The sequence below is a fragment of the Hyla sarda genome, chromosome 4, assembly GCF_029499605.1.
Source record: "Hyla sarda isolate aHylSar1 chromosome 4, aHylSar1.hap1, whole genome shotgun sequence".
Taxonomy (NCBI): Eukaryota; Metazoa; Chordata; class Amphibia; order Anura; family Hylidae; genus Hyla; species Hyla sarda.
Genome location: NC_079192.1, coordinates 157524000 through 157537567, shown reverse-complemented (window position 1 = coordinate 157537567; position 13568 = coordinate 157524000). Strand labels below are relative to the sequence as shown.

The 13568-nt window shown below is 39.7% G+C and overlaps 1 protein-coding gene across 20 annotated transcripts in view; it reads right to left on the bottom strand.

The window, feature by feature from the left end:
* TJP1 (tight junction protein 1) overlaps window positions 1–13568 on the bottom strand; it is a 637810-nt gene that overhangs the window by 20922 nt on the left and 603320 nt on the right. For 18 of the 20 annotated variants that reach the window (XM_056572491.1, XM_056572485.1, XM_056572486.1 and 15 more), the window contains 6 exons: window positions 12901–13111; window positions 11183–11283; window positions 10390–10740; window positions 7309–7557; window positions 5886–6758; window positions 2997–3091 (listed from right to left, as the gene is read on the bottom strand). In XM_056572491.1, the coding sequence (XP_056428466.1) occupies window positions 2997–3091; window positions 5886–6758; window positions 7309–7557; window positions 10390–10740; window positions 11183–11283; window positions 12901–13111 (1880 nt within the window). The remainder of the gene's footprint in view (window positions 1–2996; window positions 3092–5885; window positions 6759–7308; window positions 7558–10389; window positions 10741–11182; window positions 11284–12900; window positions 13112–13568) is intronic. The other 2 variants (XM_056572489.1, XM_056572506.1) reach the window with 1 other exon arrangement.

Sequence of the window (13568 nt, the reverse complement as noted above, 5' to 3'; positions counted from 1 at the left end):
GTGGAGGCTAGATGCCACTTAAATTTGGTCGCACAACCCGAGAAAGAGTCGGGTTGACATTAGTAAATCAGGGTTTATGTGCGACTGCGTCTCCAGGCTCGGAAACCGGAAGTTTTCAGGACTGGAGAAGTGACAATGCCACGCCCCCCTCGTGACAACACGTCACGCTCCCTCTATTCATGTCTATGGGAGGGGGCGTAACGGCCGTTACAGCAAACAATGTATAAAGAAAAACGGATCAGTTCACCAGTAACTCCAATTTCATATGGACGCAGCACAATCTCCTTTGTGGAAGCTCAGGAGGAGACGCTGGGGCCGTGTCCCCAGGTGAGGCAATAAGCAAAAACAATAGACTTCTGGCTCCCAAAAAGGTAAAAACCAAAACTTTATTAAAAACTTTATTTAAAATCCAAGTGTAACGTGGCAAGAATCGGGAATAAAAGTACAAATGAAATGCACCAACGCGTTGCGACTTGTTAACAAGTCTTAGTCATAGCACTATTTGGTAATACAGCAAAGCAATATATACCTTCCCATACATGTGATGTCATAACCACAGGAGGGTGGGAGGAGGAGGGGAAAGAAAGGGAGGGGGGGGGGGGGGGGGAAGGAAGGGGAAAAGGCAAGTACAAGTTAAGCGGGATACAAAAATATATGAAAACTTAGTCATACGTAAAATACATATAGAACATGAAATAATGCAGAAGTATATAGTGATTACCAGATCATACATTATGGATATTTCATTCAGAATAACTAGGCAGGAAAATCCTCAATAAATGTATAACAAATCATGTCTGTAATTCAAACACGAAAGCGTGTTTCTAAGCATAATATGCAATACGCTTCCAGTCAAAACACAGACTTTCTCCAGTCTCCTTCTCGCCGGGGGAATGTTTTTTCCCTATATGTTTTGTAAAACCCAACATTGACTTAGTAGCAATTCTATTTATATCCGGTATATTTAAATGCTCTTAGTTCCTAGTTTCTAACTTCCTGGTACATTACAGTCCTCACAATAGTATAAACAACATGAGTTTGACAATTTATAAAACTCTAAGGGGGAGAGTTATCAAAACCTGTGCAGAGGAAAACTTGCCCAGTTGCCCATAGCAACCAATCAGATCCCTACTTTAATTTTTCACAGGCCTTCATAAAAATGAAAGAAGCAAGCTGATTGGTTGCTATGGGCAACTGGGCAAGTTTTCCTCTGCACAGGTTTTGATAAATCTCCCCCTTAGTGTTGTACTCTCGTCCTGTGCTGCAAGTAGTATAAAAAGTGGTATTGGACATATATTTACAGGTACTACCACTTTTTATACTTCTTGCAGCACAGGACGAGAGTACAACACTAAGTTTTATAAATTGTCAAACTCATGTTGTTTATACTATTATATGTGAGGACTGTAATGTGCAATATACTGGGTGCACTACCAGGAAGTGATACTATTATATGTGAGGACTGTAATGTGCAATATACTGGGTGCACTACCAGGAAGTGATACTATTATATGTGAGGACTGTAATGTGCAATATACTGGGTGCACTACCAGGAAGTGATACTATTATATGTGAGGACTGTAATGTGCAATATACTGGGTGCACTACCAGGAAGTGATACTATTATATGTGAGGACTGTAATGTGCAATATACTGGGTGCACTACCAGGAAGTGATACTATTATATGTGAGGACTGTAATGTGCAATATACTGGGTGCACTACCAGGAAGTGATACTATTATATGTGAGGACTGTAATGTGCAATATACTGGGTGCACTACCAGGAAGTGATACTATTATATGTGAGGACTGTAATGTGCAATATACTGGGTGCACTACCAGGAAGTGATACTATTATATGTGAGGACTGTAATGTGCAATATACTGGGTGCACTACCAGGAAGTGATACTATTATATGTGAGGACTGTAATGTGCAATATACTGGGTGCACTACCAGGAAGTGATACTATTATATGTGAGGACTGTAATGTGCAATATACTGGGTGCACTACCAGGAAGTGATACTATTATATGTGAGGACTGTAATGTGCAATATACTGGGTGCACTACCAGGAAGTGATACTATTATATGTGAGGACTGTAATGTGCAATATACTGGGTGCACTACCAGGAAGTGATACTATTATATGTGAGGACTGTAATGTGCAATATACTGGGTGCACTACCAGGAAGTTAAAACTAGGAACTAAGAACATTTAAATATACCGGATATAAATAGAATTGCTACTAAGCCAATTAGACGGGAAGCGTATTGCCTATTATGCTTAGAAACACGCTTCACGTCTGGTTTGAACTACAGACATGATTTATCATACATTTATTGAAAATTTTCCTGCCTAGTTATTCTGAATGGAATATCCATAATGTATGATCTGGTAATCACTATGTATATTATGCATTATTTCACTTTCTATATATATTTTACTTATAACAAAGTTTTCATATATTTTTGTATGCCGCATAACTTGTACTTGCCTTTCCATTCCCTTCCCATCCCCTTCCTCCTTTCCCCCCCTCCTGTGGTTATGACATCACATGTATGGGCAGGTATATATTGCTTTGCTGTATCACAAAATAGTGCCATGACTGAGACTAGTAAACAAGTCGAAATGCATTGTGTGTTTAGTTTGTACTTTATTCCCTATTCTTGTCACGTTACACTTGGATTTTAAATACGTTCATAATAAAGTTTTGGATTTTACCTTGTTGGGGGCCAGAAGTCTACTATTGTTACGTCACGTCTCCAGTCCCGAAAACTTCCGGTTTGTTATCTAGCAACAAACTAAAACGAAACCTTTAAAATAGCTAATGTTTGACTTTGGACTGGGGATAAAATGTCTAAAGCCGGAATACCCCTTCAAGCTTTCAGGTTTGTTTCTAAAAACCTTGAACCTCTTTAAAAGAACACAAAAAAAAATGAATAATCACTGGAAAAAAACAAAAAAAAAACAGGTGAAAAACACAACCGCTTACCTATAGGTTGCTTTTTCTGAATCATAAAGAGGCAGTGGGGCGGCTTTAGATGCAGTTACCGGAACAGTTATTGGTTTGGGTGCAACCTCGGGGGCCTTGAAAACAAAACAACATTAAGTTATCCTAAAAACCATCCTAAACGGTTCACAGAAGGAAGATACCAAGAAAATAGGAGAATCTATTAGTTATAAAAAAAACAAAAAAAAAAAAAAAACAATAATAGCTATACAGCTAGGCAGGTAAATTAATGTGTGTTTCTCTTATTGAATCGAATGTCAAAATTAGGGATCGACCGATATATATTTTTTAGGGCCGATACCGATAATTTGTGGAGGTTAGGGGCGATAGCCGATAACTTATACCGATATTCCGGTATAAGTTATCGGCTATTTATCTCCCCCCCCCTGCAGATCATTGATTTAAAGTGGGAGCTTTAAATCAATGAACTGCAGCGGCTTTTGCGGTGCCATAGGTCGCCGCCGCCACCCGCTTCTCTCCCTCTGCCTGCCCGGTGGTTCTCCTGAGTCCTATCACCGCCCCCCCCCCCACACAACACACCGCACCGGCCCCATTGCCTCCCCCATCCCCGGTTTTATAATTACCTGTTTCCGGGGCCTGGGGTCCACTCTCCATCTGGCTCTGGTGGTGCCCTCCTGAGCTGTCACTGTGCGCACTGGCGTCACTCGTCATTGGGCACAGAGTAACGCAGGATGCAGCAGGAGCCAGAAGTAGCATGGACCCCGGCCCCCGGGAACAGGTAATTATAAAACCGGGGATGGGGGGGGGCAATGGGGCCGGGGCGGTGCGGTGGTGTGTTGCAATGCGGTGGGTGGTGCGGCGCATTATCGGCAAGGTAATTGCCGATACCGATAACGGCCAAAATCGTGAATATCGGACGATAATATTGGCCAAACTGACAATCTGTCGATCCCTAGTCAAAATCAAGATAAAAAGCACCAAAAAAAAAAACAGAACTGAACTGAACAAATGCATGTAGCATATATAATTTTATTCATTTTTGGTGACTTTTTATAGAAAGGCAATTGTTGCAATTGAAACAATAATATAACTTTTTGGCCTTACATGATGTGTACTGACAAATACACAGTACGATATACTCCATGAGAGAACAAAACCTGACTGTTTGCAGCAGGTGGAGATGGTCTGGTGCCAAAAAAGCTGAAACTCCAGTGAGATAAATAAAGACAGAGTGAACGGCACACTGGGACTTTTACAGCACTTAAATGTAAATAACTATGAAAAGTAGGAAAACTGCTCAAAAACAGTTTATCATGTCTATTACAAAAGCAATTTACTAAAATAAAGGTGACAAAAGCAGAGGATGTATACATATTTTTTATTTTTTTTAACTAACCCACAGATACTCAAAGTGCCTAACATGGTCAATTTGTCTGTTTTCAGTGCACCATTTCCACCTGCTAACAGGCTGGAAATATCCAGGAAGCCACCTATTCATTTTGTGGGGCCAATGCTCTCAATTGATTATCAGGGGCTCAATGGATCGAGAGTTCATATATACATAAATTAATCTGTCTTGTGGCTCTATGGTGCCCTAAATAACCTTTACAGACTGCAGGAACTTTAATGATCAAAGGGGGTTTTCTTTACAAAGTTTAGGTAAAATGACTTAACTCTTAGTAGCGTTCTTCTCATGCTTGCATCAGAGCACACATTTTCACACAACCCCCTTTGCTTGTAAACAAAGTTGAGACCAATAAACAATGTGCAGCAAAACTAAGCATGCCTTACTATCTCAGTAGAAGTCCTAAGGGCATGTTCACATGACAGAGTTTACGAGTGGAATCCAGTGGAAAAATTCAGCTTGGAAATTCCCTTGCAGCAGTATCCGATTGCTTTCAATGGATTTCTGCTACAAGGTGCAAACAGTGGAATTTTTCTGATTCTGGCCAAGGCAAAACGAATTGATTCATCAAGTCTCTCTGTGGAATCTGCTAGGAAATTAATTGCTGTCTATGGTGATGGCACATTTCTGTGTGGTCCTATCACTGGCGGAAACATGCACATTTTACAAAAATGCTAATTTCCCTCCATGTTAACATACCTTAAAGGGGTACTTCTGTGGAAAACTTATTATTTTTTATTTTTTTTTTTTTTTTTAAATCAACTGGTGCCAGAAAGTTAAACAGATTTGTAAACCACTTCTATTAAAAAATCGTAATCCTTCCAGTACTTTTTAGGGGCTGTATACTAAAGAGAAATCCAAAAAAGAAATGCATTTCCTCTTATGTCATGACCACAGTGCTCTCTGCTGACCTCTGCTGTCCATTTTAGGAACTCTCCAGAACAGGAGAAAATCCCCATAGCAAACATATGCTGCTCTGGACATTTCCTAAAACGGACAGCAGAGGTCAGCAGAGAGCACTGTGGTCATGACATAAGAGGAAATGCATTTCTTTTTTGGATTTCTCTTTAGTATACAGCCCCTAAAAAGTACTGGAAGGATTAAGATTTTTTTTAATAGAAGTGATTTACAAATCTGTTTAACTTTCTGGCACCAGTTGATTAAAAAAAAAAAAAGTTTTCCACGGGAGTACCCCCTTTAAGACTGTTATAACCAAGGTCAAAACAAAGGCATGTGGGAGATTATTGAAGTGCTGGAGCACAGACCACAGCTTTTCACTCATAATAAATAAATTTAAAAAAAGCCTGTGAAGAAAAACCTGGTGCAATTTACAGAAATCTGTTACATCACTTGTGCAACATTTTTAATAAATCTATATTAAAGTTAGATACACACGCAGCAGATCGCAACTTTTTTTGAAATACTGAACAATCTATATTCAAAGCATCTGGGTTTATGGCAACTGGTGACAGAATCACATCAAGATGAAGAAAACAGGAACATACCTTTAAAGCTGATATATCATTCACATCCTTTGTTTTATCCCCTTGGACCGATCTTTTATTCTCAAACATCTTAACTCTGGTAAGTACAGACTGTGGTTTCATGGCTGGATCATCCTCGTCCTCACTCACAGCAGCTGGTGGAGGTAAAGGTTTGTTACTGTTCGGCAGAAGGTCTGACCTTAACTGTGCTGGAGGTGGCATGTTTTCTACTCTAGGAGAAATATCATATTGTCCTTGCTTCGTATTAAATCCCTGGGAAGGACTATGTTCATAACCCCTTGGTTGCTGATCAAAATATGGTTTTGTTTCAGCAGGCCGAGAAGCGGGCACAGAAGGAAAGGTTTGAGGCTCTGGCTTGTAACGGACAGGCATATCAAATTCTGGTGCAGGGGGATCTTCATAATGAATTTGGGGTCCTTTAAAATTTTTTGAAGGACGAGGTCGATTGTCATAGGCAACAGGAGGTGGCTCCTCGAAACGAGGTTGCTGTGGAAAATAGCTGCGCTCAAGACTTTCTTCTGAATGCTGCCTAACACTAAAATCCCTATGCTTACTATCAAATGGTGGCCTTTGTGGAAATGATGACTGCTTATCATCATAATAACCCCACTGCTCATCATAAGTAGGCACATGATCATCGCTATGTATTTGTGGGTCATAACTGTGAGAGAACTGATCCACGTAATCTGAAGTAGGATCGTATCTGTAAGACGGATCGTATTCTCTGTTCATTGCTTTCTCTGCATAGGTTGGCAGGGCATCAAAGTTCGGGTTGGTGTCTTTCTCTGGTCTCTGATGGCCAATTACTTGTTGTTTTATTAAGTAATTATGTCTAGGATTCTCTTCCATAGGATATGGTTCTTTTCTGTACACCTGTAGAGATAAAAAAAAAAAAAAAGAAAAGGAGAATACACTTAAAAGCTGGAAATAAACTCTTCAATTAACTTCTACAATCACAAGATGGAAGCTTTCATGCAATATTCTCAAGCTTCTTGGAAAATGATGCAGGTAAGCTGAAAAAATATTAAGACATGTTCCAGCTATTGAAAAACGTTAGATGTGGACAGGATAGCAAACCTAATGTATACTTAAGCAAAAAAAAGGAAGAATAAAAATGTAAAAAATAAATAGGAACAAGTTAAGAAAATAGAAAGGGTGGGCATGCAGTACTAGAAAGCCATGCAAGGGTATATGCAAGCGTATTAAATTCCAGTGATTTAGATGCAGCCTAGTAAACTGCTTCAAATCTCCAATCTAATTTATTATCTACCTTTATTACTGTAAGTACTGGATCAACTATATGACGCTTCTCCAGTACCTGCAGTATGTCAAGGTTTAGGAGGAAAGTGTTAAAGAACGAGAATCTTGGATGCAAGTATGATTGGAAGTAGAACAGACTGGTGCAACAATGTAGTACAGGTACCTTTGCAGGATCTATGTGGACAGGTAAAGATGAAGGCTCTTGGTCTCTTAGCATTATGTGAGCTGCCTCAGTGTTAGGTGATCGCATTGGGCCAGCTTGTGCTTGGTAAGAGCTGTAGGGGACAGGGTTTGGATCCTCCAATCTGACATTACTTAGGTTTACATTAGGATTAACAGCAGCTGTTGAAGTTGTAGTGTTTGTATCAGACGGCAGAGAAAGGTAAGGGGCAGCAGGTAGGGCATCTGCTTTCTGTGGAGTGTGTAAAATAATTTTTTTCACTTTCAAAAGAAAAACAAAACTACAAAACGCAAAACACTATCTTAAGGTAGAGTTCACACTAGTGCTTTCCTTTTACAATTACATTCATGCACTCACTTTATCTTTAGTTTGTTCCATTAAAAGATTGCCTCTCTATACAGAAAATAAAAATTCTGAAAAGTACAAGTGGTCATGGTAATTTGGAGAACAGCTAAGGTGTATTTGGGATTTCCCAGTCACTTGTCTCGTAGTGAATAAAAGCACATATTACAAAACCGGTAATCTGCCAATAAACAGTGGAGGCGCTCTTACAATCAGCTGACAGCGATGCCAAAACCTGTCCAGATAATTCTCTGTTTAGAGACTTACCACAATAGACCAAGGCCCAAGACCCCTGCTGTGCTCCAGTCCTATAGGCAAGCCAACCACTGCACACATGGGTCACAGAACATCCCCCTGCTTCTATGCAAGGGACACACTGGGCAAGTGCAGGCTGACTCGGGCCCAACTTACATTGGTAAGTAGCAAAACTATGGGAACAGCTGTATACTACACTGGAAGTTCTTTTCTTTTTCCCATTTCTTTTCTGTCTGACCACAGTGCTCTCTGCTGACACCTCTTTCCATGTCAGGAACTGTCCACAGCAGGATAGATTTTCTATGGGGATTTGCTCCTACACTGGACAGTCCCTGACATGGACAGAGGTGTCAGCAGAGAGCACTGTGGACAGACAGAAAATAAATTCAAAAAGAAAAGAAATTCCTGTGGAGCCTACAGCAGCTGATAAGTACTGGAAGGATTACGATTTTTGAATAGAAGTCATTTACAAATCCGTTTAACTTACTGGCACCAGTTGATTTAAAAAAAAAAAAAATAATAATACTTCCAGCCTCCCTATGCAGTACAAAGACTGAATACTTACATCCCTGCTGCTGTTCTCTTTCTTCTGCTTCTGATGTCCAGTAATTGGCTAAGTGGCCAGTTAGGTCATCAGAAGGAAGAGGACTGCAGCAGGTAACATGGGAGTGTCAGAGTGACAGTGGATTTGAGGAACTGTTTTTACTGCACAGGAAGGCATATATATAAAGGAATATCTATGTTTTGCCTAATAACCCCACCTACTCACATCTGAAAACTGCAGGAGATAAAATATTATATAAATACACACAAATACTTACTCCTCACTTATGTTGCTTAAAGAGGTATTGCAGTGGAATTTTTTTAATTTGTTTTTAAATTAACTGGTGCCAGAAAGTTAAACAGATTTGTAAATTACTTCTATTAAAAAATCGTAATCCTTCCAGTACCTATTAGCTGCTGAATACTACAGAGGAAATTCCTTTCTTTTTGGAACACAGTGCTCCCTGCTGACATGACCACAGTGCTTTCTGCTGACATCTCTGTCTATTTTAAGAACTGTGCAGAGTAGGGGAAAAAATCCCCATAGCAAACATATGCTGCTCTGGACAGTTCCTAAAATGGACAGAGATGTCAGCAGAGAGCACTGTGGTCATGATGTCAGCAGAGAGCACTGTGTTCCAAAAAGAAAATAATTTCCTATGTAGTATTTAGAAGCTAATAAGTACTGGAAGGATTAAGATTTTTTTTAATAGAAGTAATTTACAAATCTTTTTAACTTTCTGGCATCAGTTGATTTAATAAAAAAAAAAAGTTTTCCACTGGAGTACCCCTTTAAGAGTCTATAAACACTAATACAGTATCCTGCACATATTTGAAGCTGCAGATTTTAAGCTGTTTTCAGTCATTTAGTTTTCCTTGAACTCTGCAGCATCAAATCTGTAGTTTCAAATCCTGTGCATCAAATATATGCAGAATACTGCCCACCCTTAAAGTACATGTTTTAAAACTAAAGAGCATGAAACGCTGAGCAGAAAACAATTTCATAAGAAAAAAAAAATCTCATCCTGGGCTATAATTCAACTGGGCATCTCCATTTCTGAAGACACATTCATACAGGAGGAGATAAAACTACAATAAAGGCCAGTTTCACACATGAGCAATATGGGCTCACATCTATACTTATATTATAACCATAAATGATCGTGGGTCTAATGAGTAGATGTAACTACTTTGATGCATTTGCATTTGCAAACCAATCATGTTAGGAATTGTGCCAATACTAGCTTTATACTGCATCTTTCTGCATTTTTATAGTAAAAGATTCTAATAAAAAAAAAATAAGAGTAGGGGAGTACTTCAACATGAACAATTAAACATGTTATACAAGAAATAATTATATATATTATACATATATATACACACACACACACTATATATATAAATCAATCATGAACAAACACCAATGCACGCAGGTACATTGGGCTAAAATAAATACAAAAAAACTTTGAGACTGAAAATTATCCGTCTGTTGAAAAAACTTTTGACATGTCAAGGGTTTAGATCACTACAATTGCAAGTTCTAAGCCAGTGAAGTGCACATAGCCAGTAACTGGGTGGTCAGCCAGCAAGTGAAAAGCACTGCCATACACATTTTACAGGTTTCTAACTTGCAATCGCAGTGGGTGTCGGGACGAGGACCAGATGCCATCTTAACTTTTAACGTGTCTGGACAACATGTGAAAAGTTGTTTCACATGACAGTGACTCTAAAGATTATCATCCACTGGGTTAAGTCTAGAAATAAGCAACATCCTAATGTGCTATGAGCCTCGCAGTACCAGATATATTCACTGTAATAGACCTGGAAGCACTTGGACTTCTAGTGAAAAAAAATAATAAATTATATAACAGAAAATTACTTACAAAAAAAACTGACATGCATAAAGTGGTCAATGAGACTTACCTGTTGTGAAGGTACATTTTTATATCCTGGAGAATCTGTTCTGACAATTGGCTGTGGCTGTGGTGGATATGATGGGTAAGCTTGGTTGTCCTGATGATGTATCCCTGATGTATCATCACGAACAGGTTCAGATGAGCGTGTAATGGCAGACTCTGGTGGTGTTCCAGCCTCATCATTGAGGGTCTCATCCAGGTCCTGGTCAGTGTAAGCCCCTCCTTCTGTGTCAGTATCTTCATAATCTGAGGTGTGCCTGCTATCAGTGCTATACATTGAGTATTCACTACCTGGTGCTGACAAGTAGGATAGACGGTCGTCATGCAAATCAAGATCATCATCTGTGCCACCTTCTGCCTGCACCGAATGAAGTCAAGTTAGACCAGGTTAGTAATTCGAGCTCTGGAATTTTGCTGGAGTAGTCCAGGATTTTTATTTAGTGTAAACATTCAATTGTTTCTTTATCAATTTCTTTAAAATTTGTCAGCAAATGCAAAATTTGTATACTAAATACTGTAAACTGCAGAAATTTATCTTTTCCTTATGCTCCCTTGTTTCGTGGGACATCGATGTTAATGTATTCAAAATACAAAATAGGAAAGGAATGCTGGCTAACCAATATACACTAAAATGTATAAGTTGAATTGTGCATGACATCTAAATCAAAGGCAATTTTAGCAGATCCATACATTTGCAGCTTCTGTAGAGTGAATTCCAGGCACTGCATTCTAGTGAGTATGCTGAAAACATTGCCACAAACTCATGCACTAATATACTAAAAAACTGGAATAAGTCTTACTTTGCCTTCTGAGACCCAAACCAGCTGGTTTTGTTGTTGTTGAACAGCTTCCTTCAATGCTCCATACCAACCATCATTCATAGAATTTAAATTAATGGTAGCTGGGGAAAAAACACGTTAACAGTCATTTCATTACATACAAAGAAAGAGGCAGAGTTACTACAAAGAAAACTAACACTGTGGGCAGGAAAGGGAGATAAAGGCTTTAAATCTGGAGCAACAATAAGTATATATGGAGGGATAGAGACTTTATTATTATTATTTTAAAATCCGATAACTCCTTGGGGGGACCCAACGTACATAAAGGTTGTGTGCGCCCTCTGGGACTATGAAGGGCAGCAAGTACTGGCTGTTATCCCCAAGGGGTTACAAAAAGCTTTAAAGGAACACCAATTCTTGAAAAAAGAAAAATAGCCTAATTTCTCCTTTCATCTGATCCTATACTGTCTCATATTGCACTTAAAGGGGTACTTTGGCGCTTAGACATCCTTTCCCCTATCCAAAGGATAGGGGATAAGATGCCTAATCGCGGGGGTCCCACCGCACCCCGTTTATCATCAGTCCCCGGAGCATGTTCGCTCCGGGTTTGATTACTGTCGATCATGGGGCCGGAGCGTTGTGACGTCAAGGCTCCGCCCCGTGTGATGTCACACTCCTCCCCCTCAATGCAAGCCTATGGGAGGGGGCGTGACAGCTGTCACGCCCCCTCCCATAGGCTTGCATTGAGGGGCGGAGCGTGATGTCACACTGGGGCGGAGCGTGACGTCACACTGGGGCGGAGGCGTGACGTCACACTGGGGCGGCCCTGTGGTCGCCGGTAATCAGATCCGGAGCGAACATGCTCCGGGGACTGATTATAAACGGGGTGCGGCGGGACCCTCGCGATCAGGCATCTTATCCCCTATCCTTTGGATAGGGGATAAGATATCTAAGCGCCGGAGTACCCCTTTAAATGAAACCGGTCAGCAGTTTTGAGCTACCAATAATGCTGATATCTCCATAAAGATATCAGGGAAGAGAAAAGAATGATACCTTAGGTTTGGTCACCCAGCTTGCATTACTGAGAAGTGCTGTTCTATGCCCTGGTCACCTCAAGTGTGAAAAAGCAGGTTTTTCTTCTATGGTAGAGGGAGCCCCTGCATTGAGTGCTTTCCTTGCCCCTCTCTTCAGCTGCAATTTACAACTTGAGCTGCCTTCTGTTTCATGCTAGAGCTGTCAATTATTACATAAAAAGACCAGGAAGACTCAAGTTTTATGCATTGAAGAATAAGAAGAAGAATTTGCCTCTAGTGGCTACTGAGAAATAGAACAGTATTTATCTCGGTCATAGCTTGAGTCCACTCCTCTTCCTGAAATCCATTGTCTTAGGAGCCAAGTCATGTCTATCCTCCTCGCTTGTGTCTGAATGTACAGTAAGACAACTACCTGGATTAGTCTGGGCACTACTGCCCAGTCTGTATATGGACACAGATTATCAAACTAAAAGACTCATCACATAATGTAGCAATCGGCAAAAAGTGATCAGATGAAATCAGATGTGCTCTGCAGGATTTTTAAAAGACTGGCAAAAACTAAAACAGAAGCCAATCTGTGGGCTATGAATGTCTGAGCAATGAAATTAAAACGTCACCAAATTTAACCGAGGACATTTTATTTACCTGAAATTATGCTAAACATCGAATGACGATTCATTTAGCATATGATTGTATGTTACTTACTTGTAAAAAGATGGTGATTATTTTTGCGTAGTTTATGTGAACGTTCGAAAAGTTTTCTGGCACTTTTGCGAGATTCAGGGCACAACCTCGTTCGCATAGTTTTCACACCCTGTTTGGAGTCAGGGTTAAGGAACACTACTATTGGATACCACTGTGCATAGTTCAGACGGTCTACAGCATTGGGAGTCACATCAAGAAGTGCATGTTTATCCTATAAGTAAAAATAATTGTAAAAAAATTGCATAAAATAAGAAATCCTTGCACAGATGTTTACACTATTAAAGTAAAGGCAGAATTACATCGAGAAATTAAATCAACAGACTGATAAAAGGTGCAATTTAGAGGTGATGTGGCATTAACAGTGGCATTAGGAAAAAAAACATTTCATCTCAGAAGTAATGCAGAAGAGTTTGTAACTAATTCATTGGTTACTTAAATGTAACAGAAATGAAAAGCAGTAACAAAAAAAAAAAAAAAAAAAAAAAAAAAAGGAAATTATTGGAAATCAGTTTAATACTTTTATTAGGTGTACCGCTTAAGATAAGTCTGTATTACTCGAGTATAAGCAGAGTTTTTCAGCATGACTTTTCGTGCTGAAAACACCCCCCTCTGCTTATACTCGAGTGAACTCTCCGCCCTCAGTGGACTTCAACCTGCGGACCTCCAGA